General features: G+C 32.9%; 1 protein-coding gene across 4 annotated transcripts; it reads right to left on the reverse strand.

Annotated features, from left to right (window-relative positions):
- Positions 1–672: 672 nt before the first annotated feature.
- LOC140056258 (ADAM 17-like protease) lies at positions 673–23,573 on the reverse strand. Of its 4 annotated transcripts, XM_072101585.1 has the most exons (24): positions 23,412–23,573; positions 22,530–22,659; positions 21,947–22,080; positions 21,357–21,448; positions 18,549–18,628; positions 17,971–18,080; positions 17,025–17,155; positions 16,724–16,813; positions 16,245–16,334; positions 15,873–16,008; positions 15,677–15,784; positions 15,109–15,236; positions 14,873–14,942; positions 13,937–14,072; positions 13,354–13,524; positions 13,102–13,175; positions 12,459–12,589; positions 11,951–12,029; positions 11,516–11,604; positions 10,467–10,520; positions 9,938–9,981; positions 6,214–6,263; positions 4,446–4,487; positions 673–2,623 (listed from the first exon to the last, which is right to left on the reverse strand). In XM_072101585.1, exons 1-23 carry the CDS (start codon positions 23,479–23,481, stop codon positions 4,474–4,476), a joined length of 2,211 nt encoding a protein of 736 aa, XP_071957686.1. In that variant the 5' UTR covers positions 23,482–23,573; the 3' UTR covers positions 673–2,623; positions 4,446–4,473. The 4 variants fall into 4 exon arrangements, with proteins under 4 accessions (XP_071957686.1, XP_071957678.1, XP_071957670.1 ...); XM_072101569.1 differs by lacking the exon at positions 6,214–6,263 and having other exon boundaries at positions 681–2,623; XM_072101577.1 differs by lacking the exons at positions 4,446–4,487; positions 6,214–6,263 and having other exon boundaries at positions 679–2,623.
- Between the last annotated feature and the right edge of the window lie 230 nt (positions 23,574–23,803).

Raw genomic sequence — 23,803 nt, forward strand, 5'->3', positions numbered from 1 at the left:
GTCCATGTCTAAACTCGGGACGCCCCTTGGAAAAATGGTTTTGGGAGTTTTCAGAAAGTTTTCTTCTCTTCAGGCCAGTAGTGGAAGAGTTGATTTTGCAACGCTTTGGGCAAAATTGTCTGTAGTGTACAATAACAAACTATATGTGAAAAAAAATGTGCCCATGGACATGATGATGTCATATCACTACCATATTTGGGTAAATCACACTTTTTTTTGTCAAACTAGTTTGATAGTGTAGACAGAGCTAAACAATGTCACACATGCAGTTCAGTGCATCTCCACGTACGAATGCTCATATAAATGAAACGCCATTGTTCATCTTCAAATTGTATATTCTATATAGATGTTTGTTAGCATTTAAAAAAGGTGTTATGTACAGTTTTTATATCGATAGTCAACTGAGAGATGTGAAGTATACCTAATTACTTTTGTCAAATAAATATTTATATTTCTTAAAAACTCAGTTGTGTTTCTATTACAAATTAAATTATTTTATGACTTAATTGTAGTGATAAAATAAATTCTTTATTATATAAAATATTTGAGACCGGCTTTTTGTTTCACGCGATAGGACAATAAACAAAGCTCGACCACGAAAACCAACCTGTGAGAGTATACAGGCCAATTTGCAGCGGTAACGGTAAGCGGTAAACCGCGTAGCTTTCCACACCCACATATAATTTGTATCTATCTTGAACGGAAACCGCCAGAGTTCGATTCGCGTTGTGTGTAAATGGTCATAAGTAAAAACAGAGATTATATTTGTACTACTGTACCGTTACCGCTTGTCTGTGTAAATTGGCCTAAATAAGCCGTCTGATTGTTCTGCTACGCGCCAACTACCTATATTTGCCGTAGCCTTGCTTTTCGATTTGAAGATCGGAATGCGGGTTTCAAATCAAGTTGATTAAAATAACAATTTACTTTAGGATAGTATAGGTGCCATTTACAAAACGAATAATTTTATTATTTTAAAGCTCTGTCTACACTATCTAATCAAGCTTTAAAAAAAATGTAATGTGCCCATATTTGGACATGTTGATGTCATATCACTACCATATTTGGGCATATCACTACCATATTTGGGAACATCACACTTTCTTTATTTTATTATAGTGATCAGGTGAAATGAAAACCATAAAAGGAAATGAATAAGTTTTTGTTTATATTTCATATTTAGCTTTAGTCGGATATCCTGTATAGGCCTCATACATTTAATGTGGCGATATTAAACAACCTATGATGTAACAAAACTTATAACAAAACACATTATTATTGTTTTATCTGGAAATGCATTGATTGAGCAGTTCAAATTAATTCCAGTTAATTGACAAAATGATATCTGTGATGCCGATTCTCGTAATTTAGAAATAGTATGTAGGAATGCATGGAGATATTAATACGTTTACAAGATATAGTCCAGTGGCATTGCATGGTACCATTGGATCAAGCCACCATTGTTCTGAAAGAAAACACACTTTACAGATTACTTTCGTCTCGACTTTGTCCATTCAATGAATGTGTTTAATTATTTTATAAAACAGCTAATTTACATACAGGTGATTTATGTGTTGTGTATATGCCCAAAGTTTCAGTGTGACGGCAGAGTATGAAGCTAGTATAAGGGTTACAGTGTATTACCACATTTGATGGTACAACGGCGACAAAGTGATTACCTCGAGATACCTTATAGGTACAAAAATAGATTTCTTATCTTTTGTTTTTCGTTTATTTTCTTAATAGATTAATAATATCATTCATTCGAAATTCATATTTATAAATTACATATTTCAAAGGTCAACATATTTCTATTATGGTCCTTAATGAGATACTTATTCCTAATCTTGTATAATTTGTATTCTTACTTAGTCTAAGTGCAGTCAAGCTATCGAGTACTATTTCGAGCATGGAGTACTTTTCTAAAACGTAAAAATGTCCTCCATAACATTACCAACGACAACCCTGTTTGCTCAGGGATACAGCACATAACAAAAACGTAAAAAAGGAGAAAATTCATCATATTACAAACAAAACAAATTTTACAGATTTCCTTAGGCCAACACAGCATGGCATTTGGAAGAAACTATATTTTTCTCAATTTCATTAAAAATATAGGCTACACATGTAGTAGGCCTACTACAGATTTTTTCCATGGCTTTATCTTTTTCTATAATATACTGGAAATTGTGTATTAAACATTCGGTAGCCTGGCGATATCATTTCCATTCATACTACTGTATTAGTATTAAATATCATTTTGTGTTTATGCTTAACTAAGGAGAAAGTACGTAAATCTGCATGATCTTAACAACTTTCTATTTACAGTTTATTTTAATCATCAAGAGGTATAAAATGTATAACACTCTAAAAATAGTAACATTTATGCAACATAACTATGCTTTGTTTTGTTATGCCAATCTCCAATTTACGAATCATAATTATGTATATTCAGTCTCCTTTACGGACAAGTATCTCCTTCTAAAACAGTCCGTATGATAACATAGTATGTATCTATAGATCTGCATCTCCGAGATAGGTGCCGTAACTGTGCGTCCTATCCTGCGGCGAAGAGCTGGACTTCTCTCTTCCATCTTCACTGCCCTTCAGCCATGTTAGAAAGCTACATAGTAAAAAGCAAACGTTTTGACAACGTTACAAAAAAAAACCCCAAAAGCACAGCGATGAATTCGACGATGATGTAATGCTGCAGAATTTGAAAAAGCGCTGGGAGAGGCACCCTCTATCAAAATTATAATACCGTATTTATTCAAATAAACGTCCAGGGTGCTGTTATAAGTCTAGATGTTGGATGTAAATTGTTATAACTGTAAAGTGCGGCTTATTAAAAAATGCGAGTCACTGAAAGACGCAATTTTCTTTTTTACACAAAAATAAGGACACTAACAGTGGTTTTAAAAACAAGCAAACAAGTTATGATGACTAATGATAAAAATATGACAAAATAGCGACATTTTAGTTGCTGTTTTGTAAAAATCCGTACAAAGCCACAAAAGCGTGTATATTTATTTAAAGAAACGTGCCAGACTTAAGCGAATTCTAATCCTAAAAAATAAAAGAAAACTACAATGGAAAAGAAGTAATAAAAACACGTATCCGGTAACAAAGTTGAAATGATTGGCAACCTTCACAATGCATGAAACCAAGCACTATTTATATAATACATTGCACTAGTAGTAACAAGTATCAGTTCGAAGCAGGCATGCAATAATACGTGTAGGCGTCAAGCTGGTAGATTCAAAAGGGTTTTTTTTAGAAAGTCGACGTCACCCTTTTAGTACCCTTCCTATTTTCCCCAATAAATATCTATTATTTTATTGTAGTTTACTTCAAGAATGTTACGGTTTACTTTACTTTTAATATAAATTTGTTATCATACCACAAATCTTTAAATGTGCATCCGCCATTGTGATTGGAAAAAAAGGACCAATTAACTATTTTAACTTTTTCGCCTGCCCGCCGCCACTTGCACCTACTCAGTCGGCTGGTAGCGATGTAGTAAGTCACCTAAAAATAGGTTTCGTATAAAATTCTTTTAATAACAGTTTTTAGGGGAAGCGGGTGATGTAGTGGTGGATTTAGGACGACCGTCCCGATTGTATCCTTATATGCCTTTCAGAGTTTATTTTCAAAACATATAGTTCTATATTATTATGTACTTTATAATTGCACACAGTTGATATCCAGTTGAAGAAACTTTGAGAAACAAAACCATTGTATATTAAAAGTACGCTAGATGACTGAATTGATTATATTTATTGGATTTTTAGGGTAGTTCAGTTTGTATAACGTACACGTGTACAAAAGCCGGTCTTATACACAGAGAACACTAGTATATATTCGCACATATTTAACAATAACAACAATGGCATGCAAACAATTATTGGCTTAGAGGCATTTCATTCCATTAGAATAGATAACAATATTCAAAGAGAAAAAAACCTTAGAAGAGGTAGGCCTACGCATACAGTCAGTATCCACATTTTAAATAGGCCTACAGTAGTTGCGGTGAAAATGGTATGATATTCAGAAAATTGCTTAATTTCAAAGCCGTAATTTAAAAGTTTACACGATGCTATAGTTTGGAGTGGAATGGAATAAATCAGAGATGGTCTTGTATGTTTTCAGATAATATTAAACATTTCTAATCCATCCCACTCTTCTTAACTATCGTCACTTTTAATTCGAGGAAATAATGATATTGTGCACATTGTTGAAAAAACATGCACGATGAAAGGAAGATGAAGATAATATTGTGAATTTGCCAGACTAGACAGTAAAAATGATTTGAAAACTGCAAATGCAGCACATAGCACATGTGATGACGACACTGATTTAAAATCTGCACATGCAAGTAGTAATAGGAAAATGATGATGATGACGACACTCAATCAAGGAAATGAAACATCTCCCATCAAACTTACAGATTGGAGTCTTGCTCTGCTTCCTGTGCTATGACCTGTGACCTAAGGAAAGAAGAATACGTATTATACTACATATTTCACTTTAATACGCGCGCGTGCAAACAGATGTACTACAAATCATCAGAAACTCAACGCGCGCGTCGGTTTTTGTTCTCTTTCTGATGGAGCCTCCAATCAGAATATTTTAGGATATTAAGATTTTCATAGAGCTATAAAATTATAGGTCCCTGGTACTTTCTTTTATCCAAAGATAAAACGATTGATATGTTATGCAATCATACAAAGGCAAACGTTTAAATGAATAAAAAAATACGATAATTGAATTAAACAATACTACTACAAACATGTGCAAGCAATAACCATGCATATATTAATACGTTTATTTAAGAAAAAAAATAAGGTTCTTACCAGAGTGTAAAATGTAAAACAGTTTTACATTTTGAATAAAACTGGAATTCCCAGAGAGTTCGAACTCCGGAAAAAATTGGTTGGTTGAACTGTTGCATCAGCGATATACAACGTAATGAATTCGTTTATTAATATCATAATCTCCGGGTAAATTTTAGCCACAAATCAAGATAATAAATGCGTACAATTCAATAATTAATGTGTACGTTTTTTGGTTATATTCCCAAATATAGAAAACTCACTCAAATCTATTTTTCTCCTTACTAACCCGTATGAAACATGAAAATGAGAGACAAAAAGTTAAAATGTTGAAATGTTTGTAACTGGAGTCATGAGTAGCCTATTCTTACAGATAACATTTATTGGTAAATTATATTGTCCCCTTGAACAAATATCTTTTAAAAATTAAATATGCCATTTTTAAATGTCACATAATAGTTGTTTACTTTGACCAAAAATGGGATAAAAAACAAATTATTTACCTGAAAATGGTAGAATTTACAGTTTATTGTGTCAAGTAAAAACATGATTAATTTTGTTTTTGTAAGAGATTAACTTTATTAAAACTGCGAAAAGGCCTATTCAAAGTTTTTTTTTAAAATTATTAATCGTCATTTTTCATGTTTTTGGGGAACAATACGAATGAATAAATTGTAATAAAATGGTATTTTCTCCGAAATTAGATCTTATCTTTACCTAATTAAAACTACGATTGATTGGTTTCAACCACATTTTTCGACGAACAATTTTTAGTTTCAGTTACGTCACAACGAAAAATTATTAATGATTTTTAGTGTTCTACTTTAAATATATTGTATGTTGCGTGACGTAAGCATTGACTTCGCGTCCAAAATAGCAATACTCAAGAGCAATAAGCTGATTAATATTTTATTAATAACGTCGTTTTAAGCAATGTATTATATGATTGTTACGATTACGATATGATATTGTTATTATACAATGTTCGCACTAGAAAGTGAAGCATTATAATGTCTGTCTTAAGCTATATTCACACTTGTCTCGAGAAATTATAATAAAGAATTTAACGTTAAATGGCAAAAGTGTAAATAAGGCTTTAGATGTTGAATGTTACGTTAATTCTGCGTGTATTTATAAATTAAGCGGGATTGATTAAGATTTTTTGTCAATGTTTGGTAAGCAAGTGCAGATGATCGGAAAGTTTTTGACAATGTTTGGTACGCAAGTGCAGATGATCGGAAAGTTTTTGTCAATGTTTGGTACGCATGTGCAGATGATCGGAACGTTTTTGTCAATGTTTGGTACGCATGTGCAGATGATCAAAACGTTTTTGTCAATGATGGAGGGATGTATGAAGTTAATGATCAATAATTGTATATACCATGTTTGTAACTAGCGTGTTTGACATCTTGATATGCTGGAGGTCTATGACTAAAACAAAACAGAAATAATTAAATTAATTGATTTTAATAAAAAGACGGAAAATGATATTATTTAGAAGGCAGGCTGATGATACTAAAAAACAACATAAAAACCTATCGTATATTCATACTATATCAAATGAACAATGGTAATATTCTGTCTTAGTGTTAGCCCCAAATATTCACCCCTATAGGAACAATTTACTCTACCACATTTGAAGTGTTATCCCATCTACGTTTGCATAATCATTACTGCAAAACAAGATTATCAAATCAACTCAAATTTAATGTAAATGGTGATATCAATCTTACCACTCTAACAAATTTATTAAGGGATGGGATCATGTTATTTACCATCCTCACGTTAAATTCTTCGACTATAATAACAATTAAAAATAATAATAACTACAACAGTATAGTAATGACTATAATTTTTGTGTTTAAATTTTAAATGTAAATATGTATATGTTTGTATGATGTAGTATGTTTAAGCGGATATTAGCCCTTGATGGCATTTGCAGCAATAAAGAAATTGAATTGAACTGCAGGTACTGCAGTAACCACATTTTTGTTACTGCAATAATGTATAGTTTTAGTCTGTTTCAAGGTAGAGAATAATAATTAATAAATAGTATAATTACCCAAAAAAGCTAGTTAAATAATGAAATAAACAGGTTAACTATAATGAAGTTACTGCAGTTACTGCAGTAGAATTATTTTGACATGGTTCCTAATACTTTTACACTACAGTGGCCAAGAGAACTGAAAGTTGCGCCTATTTTAAATAATATTAATGTTAGCTTACTACTGTAGTAATTACTGTATAAAAAAAGTATGAAATATAAAATTAACCTTTATTAATTATCGGCCTATTACTTTATATTTCAATTGCATAATTTGTGTTTTTGCAACACAGGCCTAAGTCAATAAATTACTAATATTAATAATTAAACTAGAAAACATGATATAATTATTGATTGTCACATAATAAATATAATGTTTTGTACAATATTTACAAATTTTGAAAATGAATTTGGTACACATAACATAGAAATCGATTGTTAGAGGGACAAACTCAAAATGTGATTATAAATTCGAACTCCTCCTTTTGGACACCTCAACTAAGGGGAAACCCATAATAAAGAGCAATAAAGTTGATGGGTTTCGAACTCAAGTTTCAAAAGCTGAATTCTATACCATTCAGCCAGAGAACTGGCTTGTAGAAAACAGTTGACATAACTTATCTGATTGACATTAACTTATTTACAGTACAATAACCCAATTTTTCTAATAGCTTTAGCAAATGTAAATTAAACACTGGACAGAAAAAAAATGGAATGGAATTATATATTTATCTACAAGGATTTAGTTTTGCATTGAACTTTCTAAACCTAATGGAATAGTCCCATGACACCCTGTTAGCTTCCTAATGTAATCACCCCCATTAAAATGTATTTAATTTTATTTATAACAAAATTGTTTACCTTGGTTGTCGAAAGTTATAACTTATTAAAAAAACTCAAATAATTCTAACCTTAGCCCAACAAAATTGCAATAAATAAATATTGATGTTTTAATTTATAAAGTATATAAAAAGTGTAAAAAAAGTATAAATATATTTTTAAAATGTTATATTATTTTTATAAAAGGAGAGCACCATCTTATTTTCTCATATATCTCAATATCACACCACTCTTTCACACAATTAAAAAAGATATGTTTTCTATCCAATCATATTTTAACGTAAATGTGAAAGCCCTAAAATGGTCAAATGGTAAAAATTTTGTGTGTAACTCGATTCTACCTCAGGTATACGTATGACACGGCATGTGTGCAAAACATTTTTATTTTATAATTTGTCTAGAAGCTAGACTAGGCCTATGCATATCAATCAGAAAAACTAACAAGTTCAGATTTTCTCACTTTGACCGGTTCAAAGTTTGACCTTTATCTGCTAAAAACAAACAATATTGTAAATTTATCCATGGAGTAAAGATATATTCTTTGCATCATGAATTATCTTAAGTTACAATTTGACAATGTTGTATAAATGAGAATTGTATTGTAGTTTTAGTTGTCCTGGGGATATAGTTGACCTAGGAGGGAATTGTTATGGGAGTCCGGGAAATATTTTTCAGGGGGTAGATATTCAAGAAATCATTCATAAGAAATTATATTTTCTATATGAACATGGGGGAATAGCTGTGGCCTAGAAGGAGAGTATCTGCGGCCTGGAGGGGAAGTAGCTGGGGTCTGGAGGGGAAGTAGCTGGGGCCTGGAGGAGAAGTAGCTGGGGCCTGGAGTGGGATTAGCTGTGGCCTGGAAGGGGCCTGCTTTTGGGCATATGTGAGTTTTGTTTACTTAAGTAGAAGTTTAAATCAATAGTGGTTGTGTATTATTACATGTGATTTTCATTTTATCACAAATTAGGACAACCGAGGTACAAATGACCTATCTGGGTTAAGGCAATGCGTCTTACATTGTATATTTACACTTAAACCTGACATGCATACATGCCTATTTCTTTCAAATAAAAAGACATGGCATAAAGGTATTAGTTAAATTGTATACAATCACATTCAACATTGTAAGCTACCATGCATCACATCAAAACAACACACACACAGAGTGATGATGACACTTTTGGCTACGTTCAGACTTGAGACACTGCCCTGGCTTAAGTTAAGATATGATTAAAGTTAACTCAGGCTTAGGTTATTATATGGCCTAGGCTAGGTACGCTGCCTTGGCTTTCAGGTAAGTTAGGTAGCCTGAATGTGGGCTAGGTACCTTACATGTAGGCTCCCTACCCCTCCTGCATTAAACAGGTTGTCTGGTTCCTTATGTAGGCTCCAGTATGTGCAAGTCTGAACAAGCCTAAAAAGAAACGGGATCTGCAGAGGTTGTGTAGAGAACATGCGCAAGAGACACACATAAGCAAACGGTATATCTAGCAAACACACACTTTGAAATCAGCAATACACTGTACTGCAAATAAGAGTAATGGCATGCCACTGTTTAGTGCTGTTTTTATAGCAAGCCATTGTCAGCCTTTTTAAAATAAACTTGTTCTTTAAAATAATCGATTTATAAAAAAGTTATTCAAATATATCGTGATAGTTTCTGGCTATGGGCAGCCAGTGGTGCCTGAAATAATAGGCCTACTATTTGCTTGACAGGCTTTAGCCCAGAAGTGAACAGTAGGCCGACCATTTATATTTGAATATTATCGTTTTGATTGACTTTTTTGCTTGATTTTATTTGTATCTCCATTGAGATTAAGCCACTGACATTGTTCTTTTTTCAGTAATTTGCCTTGAGATATTTAGGTTTTTTCGTTTTGTTTTAAATGTCAAATAAAATTATATCTGGCAACAAATAAAAATGGGCATGATACGAACAAATGCATGGTAACCATTAAAATATAGCTTTTGACACATAACAGTAAAAATCACCTTTACCGTCTGCTGGCCGTTGATAACATTCAACATATCAAAATTTAAAAAAACTTAGTAATAACAAAATTAGCAAGAATCTTGAATTTTAAATTCTCATAATTTTAAAGGTCAATAACAGTATTTTAACTTCATAAGTGTGTGGGCTAGACATACCATTGGTCTCACATAAACACATGCAGTTAGCTAGAGAACAGTCTCCTTCTCTAGATAGGATGGTGGCTTGTACCTTCGAACTTTGTTCTTGTCCCCTGGCCTCATCAATTCTTTATTCTGTTGAAAAGAAATATTTTTATTATATCATTAAATGAATTAATGTAATAACACACATCTGTTGTTGAAAGATTGCTGTATGTAGGGAGGTAGCCGAAGTGAATTATGAGACACGAGTGTCTGAATCTACTGCATTGTGGTATACGGTGCATCCTTTATACCAACATAAGCTTTTAGGTATACCATATTAATTATCTCTCTCCTCTGTCAAGTTATCTTCCTAAATTATTATTTGTAAATACAGTGAAACAAATCCTCTTGGGAAAAAGTATCCCCTTAATAGGTTCTACTCATACAAAAAAATCCATATTCATTCATTCATTGATATATTGAAAATATGGGCCAAAATGTTAAATAGCATGCATGTTGCTCTCACATTTTTAAAAGTATTTCAATCAGTTTCTGAGCGCTTAATTTATTCATTCCGTTTTACAAAACAATTTTGATGTATTTAACATGAATATTATTGTTAGAAAATAACTTACATTCGGACTGAACCAATCACTATCTTCATGTAATTCCTTTTCTCGTTTTTTATCCTAAAAAAAAAAATTAAACAACCATAAATATGCTCAACAATTTGAATAAAATGTGGCGTATTTGATTGGAAAGCCTTAAGCTCTGTTTACACTATAACACTAGTTTGACAAAAAAAGTGTGATGTGTCCAAATATGGTAGTGATATATCCAAGTATGGTAGTGCTATGACATCATCATGTCTATATATGGGCACATCACAATTTTTTGTCACATAAAGTTTGATAGTGTAGACAAGGTAAACGTTAATCAATGAAAGCTTGCTAGTTGAGTACTAATGTACAAACTAGTTAAAGATGTATTGTCCCTTTGACTAATTCCAACAAATTTTTTTTTTTTAAATTTCGAAAAAAAGTGGGTCATTTTGAAGTACAGTATCATAATAGTTATTAACTTTCACCAAAAATTTGTAAAAAAATAAATAATTTAACCGAAATACAGAGGTTTTTTTTGTTCAAAAAATAACTTTGACTTCCAGTCAAAGTTTTCAATCAAAACATATCTCATAATGCAACGCGCTTGTTTGGCTACTCTGTATGTATAATCATAAAACTTCCTCGCGATCTGTGTAAGAACACCTTCTCAACCGTGACAAGTTGTAAACAATCCTAATTAGCATCATGCATAATGCATACACATGGTTTGAAATCTTTGTTTACTTTCGCTTGTGACGATTTCCCAGACGAAATGTAATCAAATTAATTTACCTGTTAATTATGTAAACTTGTTGTTTTTGGCTCGAATTTTCGACATAAAGTGTCATAACTTTAATATTACTTTGATATGGCCAATTTAAATTTATAATATTTTTTTTTTCATTTTTTGTGTTTCAAGGGACAATACATCTTTAATGAAAAAATGCTCGCTTCCAAAATCAAAATCGCCAATTGGTGTAAAAACAATGTATACAAACAAAAGACAAAGAAAAAAGTTAAACTTACTACATAATGAATGAGGCAGCTACATGGTACCCAAATAATTAAAGATATGAACTTACTACATAATGAATGAGGCAGCTACATGGTACCCAAATAATTAAAGATATGATAATAGTTGCTCCAACAATATTGTCTTTTATTATTCGACCTGTAAGAAAAAAAAAATGAAAAAAAAAAAAAAATTTCATTCACAGTTTAGTCAGGGACAATGATTTGAATTTGAGTGGAATTGTTCTTATGACAAATTTTGGAACTAGGCCAGAGTTAGGAATATACAATGGGACTGGGATGGAAAGACAAATGGCAATCTACATGACAAATACAGATATGACAGGTCTAACATTGAGAGCATTTATTACATGACAAATACAGATATGACAGGTCTAACATTGAGAGCATTTATTTAGTATTAATTTTCAGACTGGTACTAGAGAAGAATTGAACCAAAGCTCCTACATTGAAAGATCAGCACCATGCCACAGTGTTACACTAACCTAATTTGCTTATTGTGATCCCTTCAAAAACATCAAAAAACCTTTCAATTAAATCTTGAGTTTGAGATTCACATACACCCTAAAAAAAAAGGATACATGTATCATATTTGAAATATAGAACTTCTACCAGGATGGACCTAACAACAATGTCCCTGGTCGTCATAAAAAATATTGACCTATTTAACGCAAAAATGGTTGGAACCCCTTCTATGGGGACATCACTATTCAGGGGACACCCCTATTCAGGGGACACCTCTATCAAGGGGACTCATTATGGTGAAAAGAATGGGTTTTTATGTTTATGAATATATACACAATGGCCAACCTCTATTAAGGGGACATTTTTTTGGGTCTCACTGTATTTTACAATCATCATTATTCTTTGCACTGTTTTGAAAGTAATAATAAGTTGTGTAAAACAGATATTAAATAATAGAAATGATAAAAATATGGGTACTTTAAAACAATACATATACTCATTTTAAAATACATAAAACGTATAACTTACTTGGTTGCAAACTCCATGATTACACGGTCGCCCATCAGGGACGCGCTGTGGCGATTTTATTGAGACATTGTAAAATAATGTACAGGCATCTGTTTCAAATCTTTTACAGCACCAATAACAAGACTCGGAAGCTGTTGGATAAACACACACGGTATTTTTAAAATTCGCAAAAAGTCGCAATAGTGGGAGGAGGTGCATCTGAAGGATGTGCAGTTCCCTAGATAAGTGGCTGTGTGTGTAATAGTACCTAGGGGTAACTCCATATTTGTCTCGAAAGATGTACTAGGTTCTTTAAAGTGCACATGAGCCAGATGTGTACACTGAACCTACGGTTTATAGTCCTTATCCGAGAAGACTCCAGAACCGTGGAGCCAGTGAGCCTCGAACCCTTGCCAATTTTATGACTACTGTACGTATTATGGTTCCACTGTCTTAAAGCTGGGCCACTCACCCGCTACAAAGTTTTTTTTAATTGGTAACAAGGCTTTTGGGATCTTCTATGACCTGGTTTTGGGAGAGTTTCCGGTTAACTTTAAAAGTTTGCCTGGCCAGGAAATCATGAAGCGATGCATGTGAACAATAGCTTTTCTTACATACTAATAGCAATTTAGGTTTCAAGTTTAATTTATTTAAACATACTCACAATCTGTACATATACAGGAAATCATACTATTCACTTCACAAAACGGCATACATATACCATTTCTACACTTTCCACTTTAATAATAAGGAAAAAAACTGTCTATAAAAACAATTTAGATTTATACATACAACATACAGAACAAAAAGAAACAGACAACATCAAACATGAATAAAAAAAGGAAATCTACAAAATACAATTCATTGAGATTCATTATTTACGTTTAAAATTCTAATTAAAAAGCAAAAATCTTACTTTTCTATACAAATAGTGTCATCTTTCTTTGGTATAGCCTTAGGGCAGTTAGCACTTCTCCCTGTACAGAATGCGTCCTGCTTACAACCAGTATCTGCATACTCTGTTTCACGGCACGCCTTTGTTTTTGGGGCAAATTGGCATCTTTCACAACAGGGCGAGTTCTTATCACTGAAGAATATATATTAACATTTATTCCATTTCGTTTATTGAGCAAGGTGGACTAGGTGAACCACTTACTATGCAGCTCAGTACGTCTTCCAGTCAGGAAAAGTTAATTACTGTTTTACTGTTTATACCAGAGTTTGAAATTTGTAGTGGAAAAAAATGTTGACTAATATAACCCCTTATTATAAACGTATAAAAATTACCCAAAATTCATTATTTCACTATTACTTTATCTTATTATTTTTTTTAAATACATTTTTGTATTTGTTTTTTTTAATTAACATATTTATTGTATTTTAGGTTCTTTAAAATTACAAAATTAAAATCAGCAATATAATACATTTTATATCCCAACAATAGAGGGCTCTTTCAATTATTTCCACTCCAATTAATAGAGGGCAGTAGATATACTAACCTGCATTGCTTTTTAGGCTTCAGTTTGCATTTTAAGTGGCAGCATGGATCACTCTCCCCTTGGGCAAGTAACCCGGCATCGCATTCTTCATTTGCATCAACTCGGTAATTACCACACACATTTGAACCTTGTGGTTCTGATATAAAAATGAATATATAATTATCATCATCATCACAAATATTATAATTCATGCATACTAGTGGTTGGAAATAGTTACGCATTTTAGTGCCATGAAAAATGAACTGTCATTAGAATGACACTGTACAAGAATGAATTGATTTATTTATACAGGTCTAGTTGTTGTATCATCCATTGAATCTCATATCACCATTAAAGCCATGTGTACCCATAAAACAACCTATTCAGTATCAAAGTACTGGGAGGAAAATTCAAGTAGGGGATGCCATGTTAAAATCAAATTGTAATTGAAATTATCATTTGAACTAGACTATTGCTGCATATGGCACCCCATATTTCAAGGAGATGCATTACTTCTAGTTTGTTTTACCAAACACTGAAGCCCATATATTAAGCCATGTGTACCCATAAAACAACCTATTCAGTATCAAAGTACTGGGAGGAAAATTCAAGTAGGGGATGCCATGTTAAAATCAAATTGTAATTGAAATTATCATTTGAACTAGACTATTGCTGCATATGGCACCCCATATTTCAAGGAGATGCATTACTTTTAGTTTGTTTTACCAAACACTGAAGCCCATATATTAAGCCATGTGTACCCAAAAAATAACCTATTCAGTATCAAAGTACTAGGAGGAAAATTCAGGTATAGAGCGCCATTTTAAAATCAAATTGCCAAATGCTATGTATCAATTACATTATCATTTTAACTAAAAGATTGCTGCATATGGCGCCCCGTATTTCTAGGAGATGCATTTACTTTCTATGATAGTAACGGAATAACAAGACTTATACCTCTAAAGCAACGGGAAGATTTAGCTCTCAATACTTGATTGATCATACGTTTGCTACATGCGGAAAATTGCTGCGTAGAAATAAAAAAAAAAGGAAAAGATTAGGAAAAAATGGAAACTGAACAGGGTTGATGGGGGAGGGAGATGGCCATCATTTTCTGGTAATCCTTTGGCCCTGTTTCTTTTTGTTGGAGTAAAATAAAACATAAACACACCCTTAGAATAAGATAAACTTACATCATGGTTAACCTTCTTGCCGCTGACAGATGCAGGATACATAAGAAAGTTGCCATCTACATCACCGGGGGAACATTCATTGTTGCTAGATGTCGGGTCATGTTCACTTCCAAAATTATGTCCCAATTCTGTAGCATAAAATAAAGATATATTTCTTACATATATGATAAGGATACAAGTGATCAATAGCCACCATGTGAATAAGAACCACAGATGAAGTTGAATAAGTAATGCAATTGAATAAGTGCTACAGCTGAATAAGTGCTACATTTAGATAAGTACCACTGTCAAAAAAGCTCTGCCGAATAAGTGCTGCAGTTGATGAGGTGCAGCTGTAAAAATGTAAGCACTAATGTTGAATAAGTGCTACTGTGAAATAAGTGCTATTGTGATGTAAGTGCTACTGTGAAATAAGTGCTACTGTGAAATAAGTGCTACTGTAAAATAAGTGCTAGTGTCGATTAAGTGCTGCAGTTGAGTAAGTGTCACTGTCAAATAAATGATACTGTCTAATAAATAACACTGTTGCAGTTAATTAAACACTAAGGATTATAGTAAATGTATTTACCATGAGCTGTAACCAGTTCAGCTTCGTCTGTGAGTACACGGCGCCCCCAATTTATTGTGGTCGTTAATCCAGTATTAAGATATAATTCTCCGCTTGAAGATGGGTATGCTAAAATAGAAGAAAATTAGTATGTAAATATTAGACATAGACCTTGCATAGAAAAAAGTAGTCGTTAGTATGCAAAAGATGTTCTTACACTGTGTACAGATGCCACCAACAGCGTTAGTTCTCTGTGTGCCTATGTATGCCAAGCCAAGTACGCCATTTGAGAAGTCTTGGTATGTAAATAAGTGGGCTAAGCAAAATTTCATGTGATTTTGTTTGCTGTACATCTGCAAGTAATAAAAAAATAATTAATTAAAACAAAATAATGCATAACTAATGTACTAAACAATTATGAATCATGTCAAAATTGTTCTACTGCAATTACTGCAGTAACTACATTATTATTCAGTATTTGAGATTTGTGTAAATTTTCTTGAAAAAAATAACCATATGATTCCCATCTTAATATGGTATTAGATTTTTGTATTATTTTATGCAAGAATGGTTTTAAACATAAGATTACCTCCAACAGGTCCTGTACCTCCCACACTTCACCATTTGGTGGATCCGTATTGTAATGATTTTTGTGTAACTTTGTTTTATGAACAGTAACCTGCGAAAAAGATATTATTTAATCATGTGAGAATAAACAAAAAATCTATTCAAAAGTTTACTGCAAGAATGTATTCCTGGTTTATTTTAAAAAATGTCCATATTACAATATTATTATGAGCGAGTGAGTGAATATTTGGTAAAAGGATCTGTATACAGAGCAGCTTCGAAAGTATGGGTCTGGAGCCCACTTAATCTGCTGTGATTCTGGAAGTAAAAGTCTTTGACTCCATACTCATGGGATGTTTTTAATACTTTATCAAAATTGCTACCATTAGAAGAAGATGGGAGATCATGCAAAATATATCGGGAAGCTCCTGCGATTATCAGGATTCTTGGGAGGTCGTAATGTATCGTCACTGACAAGCACTATAATTGTATGCATTTTACCTCCGCAACTTCAAAGTAGAATCCACCATAGTTTCTGCCATCCCAGTTTGTTCGTTTATAGATCAAATTGACTCGGTCCACTAAGGAGATCTGTCGTTGAAAAAAGATTGTAAAGTTTAGTTCACATTTCCAGTTACTCCCTAATCCCATAATAGCTTTCGTTCGGGGACATTAGAAGATAAAGAAAGTGATTTAACAGACTGTAACAGCTTTGTAATATGGACGGAATGTATGTTCCACTGTTCACGCACTGTAATCTTCGTGTACCATCCCAAAACATATATTCAAATTTTATACTTACTAAGTAATTAATTGTCTGTGACATACTACTCTGTCCCATGTTGACATAGAATATGTTATCTGCTGTTAAGAGTAAGGGGCAGACGTGCCTGGGAGGGGGACGGAGTGACCTCCTTGTTCTTGAATGGTCATCTAAATAGTAAATAATAATAATATTCATTTATACCAGTACATGCAACTATGATGGCCTTACAAGTACATATATACCATTGTGAATGCCATACATGTATGTTTAAGTGCATACTTCAATGAAAACCATAAGTATGTATAAGAACGTATGCAACAACAATGGCCATATATGTATATCAGTAAGTACAAATATGGAACGTTGATGTCCTTATAAGTACTGTTAAATGTTAAGATTGTATTTGTGAATGTGCGCAACCCTAGGGAGGAACATGGCCTCTGTGATTAAATAAAGTTGATTTGAAATTGATGTTGATTGAATGCTACAATGATGCCATATTATAAGTATGTCACAAAGCTGGCCATAGTATACGAAACAGAATATATGTCACAGTGATTGTTATTTACAAATAAGAACACATATTGCATGATGATTGTCTGAAGATTCCTGTACAGTACAAGTAAGTATGTATTTATTCTGGTCCTCAAACTTACTATAACTGGAAACTAAGGACATTTTGACAATCCCCTACCTTTCGAATAGTGTACTAAGTTCTTTAACATGCACTGTATGTACACGGGACCAATGGCTTTACATCCCATTTGAAGGACCATCCAGAACGCAACCGGGCCCAACATTGCTTAACTTCGGTGATCTTACGAGAACCAGTGATCAACACAGTATGGCCGTATCATATATGTAGTTATTATGTGTACAGGTACTAGTATGAACACAACTGAAGCATAAAAAGACTCAATATACACAGGTAAAGTACATTTTCAAAAGAGAGAATACACAATCTATTTTGTTTTTACTGTACCTTCATTTTCCTTGGTGTAATGGTGATGGTGATGATGGTAGTCTTCTTCCTCACCTCTTTCATATTTCAAATCTTTTGGAAGGTGATTACCGTGTGCACAATATGTATGCCTATATCAATAAAGAACAATCATGATGGATTACTTACTTTGATAAACTAAAGCTTTGTCTACACTATTAAACTAGTTTGACAACAAAAATGTGATGTGCTCAAATATGGTAGTAATATGTCAAAATATGGTAGTGATATGACATCATCATGTCCATATATGGGCACATCACATTTTTTTTTGTCACATAAAGTTTGATAGTGTAGACAGAGCTTTACAAAGGCCATTGACACGAAAGGAAGACATTAATACACCCTTGAAAAAATAGACATTTACCTACATTATCTACCTATAGTATAATTTCACGAATAAAGGGCTTCATTATGAAAGTTTCTGAAGTATCAAACTTTAGGATGCGAATTTATTGTTCTTAAAAAATGGCTTCGAAAACAAGGTCTTTTTATAGTAAACACCTACTTCATATAGTGCTTACGTTTCACAGGTCACATGATTATAACCAACCACTTACGTTTCATTTACTTTGCGATCAGATTTCCGGTATGAAATCATAGTACCATTCCTAGCGTCTGTTAAATGTCTCCATGAAGGCTACAAAAAAATAATACAGAATTATTACAATTTTATAATTTATAGGAATATACTACTGTTTTTGAACATCAAAATTGTGGCGAACATTTTGTACTTTTGAATCTCCTTCTAAACTACAGTATAGGCACCTTTTTTTGCTATACCATTTTATGTTTATTTCAAACAACATGAGATAGTACATATTTCTTTCTTTATCAACAATTGAAATGGAAATGAAACCTGAAGATCGACTTATCGATCGTCTCACCTACTAAAAACGTATGACATTAAATGAATATGTAGCTTAGTTTGTTTCACAGTGGTAACAATTTGACCTTCTCAGCAGGAGGCAATTTTAGAAATCCGATTTTCAATTAAACATGTTTTTAGACTAATTACATACTTTATTTATTTACTAATTTATTAGATTTTGATTTTTTTAAGCTTTGTACCTCAGAGTTTTAACATCAAGTCAATTTCAAAGAAAGTCTACATTATCAAATTAGTTTGACAAAAAAAGTGTGTTGGGCCCAAATATGGAAGTGACATGACATCATCATTATCCATATATGGGCAAATCACATAAAGTTTGATAAAGTTAGAACAATGCAATCTTTCTCATATTGCCTCATACAGAAAATGAAATGACTAATTTGAATTGTAAATTGACTGTTAACTTTCATAAAATTACTCATAGAAAATGTGAAAGGAAGTGTATCGCTCGCATCCAAGCTGAGCTTTCCTATGATGACTCATTGAGATCTAAGAAAAGGTTGCGAAAGTGCCATCAGCAAAACTGAGTCAGTTGGATGGTTTACAAGTGTTCAATTGTACAGTAGTAGGAAACAGACTACAATCTGATGCTAATTTTCCACTAGCCCAAACGTCAATTGGGATAGTTTGACAGATGTTACTAGCCCACACTCAAACACATACAATCACACAAATATTGTGGGTTGGAAACTGGAAACTAGCCTAAAGTTATTGTTTGTTTGTGCTAGTACTGGTCTGATTTTCAATAGGCTAGTATATGAAACAAAAGAACTGGAACAAACTATTGATTTTTTTATTTAAATAAATGAACGTAAATGAAAAGACATAATAATTAAGGACATTTCAATTAGATAACTAGACATGAAACTCGTCACTTTGACGAGTTAGTTATCCGCACGACAAACGCCACGAGCACGTCATACGTTGGAATATTGCACACAGAAAAAGATTATGGCATTATGACCTGAACAAGAATATGATTATGTTATTATTGCTGAATTCTGTTATTTTGTGTCAAATAGTATACACAGTATAATCTGTATACATCACATACAGTGTAGAATAGGTGAAATTACGGGACCCGCTATTTACTCCAATTTTTAACATGTTGACGGTTTCAAAATGAAACCCGAAGGTAGCAATTTCGGAAGGAAATTATCTCAGCAACAACATATTAGCATGTAGAAGAAATTTGAATACGTGAAATATTGATGCACGCTCTTTTAAATGTAATGAATTATAATGCAAAAGATGAAAATACGACTTTTTTTATTTAACTGGCCATATGATGACGTCACAACATCCGATTGGCAAAATGTTCACATGATTTCGTATCTACAATTCAATAGCTTCCAGAAAACGTTTTAATCGTGATTATCACATTTCATTCTTACGAGCTATAACAGATTAAAATTTTCTGTAAAGATGAAATTTATGCAACATGTAATTTAAATTTTTAGGCATGATGACGTCATAAAAATTAAAATATTTTTAACTCATGCGAAAGACAGTTGATTGACCTAGACAATATCAAAATCGGGGTGAAAATGGAAAACGGATAAGTGTAGATGCGCTCTATTAAATGTGATAAGCTATGACGAAAGATACAAAAATCCTAAATTTTGTATTCGCGTGGCCATACAGTGACGTCACAATGTCCGGTTAGCCATATTAATGCATGATCCGATATTTACAACTCATCAACTTCCAGAATATGCAATAAAAATAACTTTCACCGTTTAGTTTAGAAACTACGACTGTTTAAAAAAAGGTATAATTTTGACAAATTTTGACGGATTTTTGAACTTTTTCATCAAAAACGCACATAAATTATCCAATTCGACGTGCCCGTATGACGAAATTTTAAGTCGAAAATGTTTATAAATTGGTAAAATTACTAAAAAAGGGTGGAAAAACATAAATCACGGAAAAAAAATCGTTTTCAACGCTACGTGTGCACCGCACGTGTAAAAAAATGCGCACGAGTGGGAATTTTTGACATGCTCAAAATGACATGAAACGCGTAGAAAGTTGATTAGAAATTGATTTCTCTCAATTTGAAATTTTAAACGCGCGTGTGCGCGTAACTTCGTGTGCAACATGCCATTTTTTTCCCACAGTCAGTTAGCGCAAGATATAAATTAAACTTTTGTTAAGTTTCAATTTAAATTGTTATATGGTTTTCGATCTATATTAAATATGCGAAATTCGTAAAAACGCGCGTAAGTCATGTGGCCCAACTCTGTCGTCATTCACAATAGGAGGTGCACAATTTCACGTGAATGCCCACATTTTGACAAAGTTATAAAATGTTATGTTTACACGTTTTTGAGTTACGAGAGACACAAAATTGACAGAAAGAAAGAATAATACAGAAAAAAAAAAAGATGATTTCATACAGTTACAAGGAGTTATCCGCTGAATGCGGATAACTAATTATTATAATTAGAATATTTATCAGACATACGATACTGACCTCAATAATATATGTTTCTTGATCTGTTACTATTTTTGCATTTATTGTGTTACCATCCTCAATATGACAATGGACATGTGAATCATAATCATCTGTATAAACAAATTATTAATAAAAATTTTAAAAAATGAGCAATTTAAATAAAATCCAAATATCTGTCAATTGATCATTCAACATCAATCAGTCTTTTTTAGTAATCTATTACCAATAAAATTGTAATGATATACAGGGATTTTTTTATGATATAACATAAAAATATAGCTTAAAGGTATATTGTCCCTAAAAACAATAAATCAAACTTTGAATATGTCATTTTGTAGTTTTAATAAACTTTTCAATTTTGCCTTTAAGGAAAGGAATCAACAAAAATAATGATTACGCTTATAAAAAGAAAAAAATAAACAGTTACATCAACGACAAACCCATTGACTTCCAGACTTTTGGCCTATAACATTTTTTCAACAAATTATTTTTTTATGGGGAAAAATAATAGTTGTAGTATTAGTGGTACAACGTCAGGGTTAGTTAATCTAAAGTATCTCTGTAATTTAAATGTTGCTTGCTGTTGGATGTGATATAATCAAAATTACCTCTTAAGTGTCCTTCAAGTATACTATCTCTATCAAAATCATACTCTTCTTTTGTACCATCATCTCCTATTGCGTAAGCTTTAAAATTGGTTGATAAAGCCGTTTGAGATGGTCTAAGTTCCATATCAAATTTCCTTTAAAAAGAAAAGTCAATTTTATTTTATCAACTTATTTGGCATTGTCTGATAAAACTCTAGTAAAAGCTGAGATAGAGGGTAATTAATATACTGTAGTAACATTGACATTCTGATGGGTGCATTCAGGCTATTGGTGAACTATCCACAAAGGTTAAACAAACTAATCTGGGCGAGCCTTAACAGGCCCAATGACAATTAACTATTTTTTAATATTTTATTAAAATTAAAATATTTTACTAGAAATATTCAAATTTGTTGGGGTCATAGGCCTACAAACATAATATATAATGCATTACAATGACTGAAAACAGCACCATGACAATGAGCAGGTCAACAGACTTTTGTATTTTATACTGTGTAAGCAAAAAGGTTAAATTGAGACTGAGGAAATAGAAAAGGGTTAATACTGTATTTAAATAATTGTGGCATAATATGATTTTACATACTTTCCTAGAGTTGTAAAAGTTATGTATCGCACATGTCGATCAACATGATCGGCACCTCGTTTGACTACGTGATGTTTGATGTTGTCCGTGTGAAGAGTATCGTAGTAGTGTAGGACATGATGAAGGCTTCCTGCAAAATGAAAGATCATATTTATCATGGAATGGAAATGTATTTAGCGTGCTCTTCATATGTGAAAAAGGCATGTCTGGCGACGCTCCATTAGGTTTATCGCAAAAAGCTTGATTTTGCAAGGAACGTCATTGAGGGGGATGGGAGGGTTTCGGAGCAAATGATGTGTACCTACAAACAACAAATCATGTGCGTACTCATTTACGTGATGTTTTTCCCCAATCCTTCCAACAATAAGGTTTATCGCAATTATCTTGATTTCGTAAGAAACGTCATTGCACGATGCATAATGGGAAGGGTTTGGGAGCAATAGCGCCACCGTATAATACAAACTTTATATACTGGTGGTGGCCCTATTTGCGAAAAACCGGAACTTGTTTTTATTTTGCAAACAAAATAAAAGTAAACACGACTAATGTATTAAACTGACATTGTTAAATTAAAGGTTACTAGGCTAGGCCCTAGCCTAGGGCCTACTTGTAGGGCCTAGCTAAGCCAAAACATAAGTAGCCTACATAGCTACTGTAGACCTGTCCTATCACAGAGGCTTAGAGTAATACTTATAATAGTCCAGACGGATCCCGACTAGACTAGCTAGGCCTGGTTATCCGTTTGGAGCTACTACTTCTAGACCTAGGCTAGCCTACTAGGCCTAACTATCCTTATTTCGGTCAACAAAGCAAGGTTATTTTAATACTATTTTAAACCAAATGTGGTTATTTTCAAATGTATATAAATACCCACACACATACCTTGACTTCTCGGTAACAGAAAAACGCAGATAGTAATAAAATAAAGTTCAAATATATCGATTTTCGGCATCACGAAGAACAAAATAATTTACTAGGCCTAGCCTAGCAGCCTACACACACAGGAAATGCCTGACGTGACGACCCGACGATCCGCGTCTGCGAGGAGGATGATCGACGCTAGGCCGACAAAACACGACGAACAACAAATCAATGAAAAATACAAGAGGGCGGCAGACACATTTTTTCTCTCATCATTATTACGGTATTATCATAGCTTTCAATATATCTGTTTCAATCTAAGATTTTATATAGTCTAGTCGAAGGCTTGGTTCCCACTAGGACGCAACGCAAGGACGTAAGCGAGTCGCACCATTGCGAATAATCCATCGCTT

This window comes from Antedon mediterranea, chromosome 1 (genome assembly GCF_964355755.1).
Source record: "Antedon mediterranea chromosome 1, ecAntMedi1.1, whole genome shotgun sequence".
In the NCBI taxonomy this organism is placed as follows: domain Eukaryota; kingdom Metazoa; phylum Echinodermata; class Crinoidea; order Comatulida; family Antedonidae; genus Antedon; species Antedon mediterranea.

What these genes read in the sequence shown, in the direction of transcription:
- LOC140056258 (XM_072101569.1), bottom strand. Translation starts at nt 23,481, where the DNA reads ATGCCGAAAATCGATATATTTGAACTTTATTTTATTACTATCTGCGTT. An exon ending in ACTTTTACAACTCTAGGAAA is followed by an intron (nt 22,081 to 22,529) that starts GTATGTAAAATC and finishes TTCTTTTTAAAG; the next exon opens with GAAATTTGATATGGAACTTA. An exon ending in ACTTGAAGGACACTTAAGAG is followed by an intron (nt 21,449 to 21,946) that starts GTAATTTTGATT and finishes TTGTTTATACAG; the next exon opens with ATGATTATGATTCACATGTC.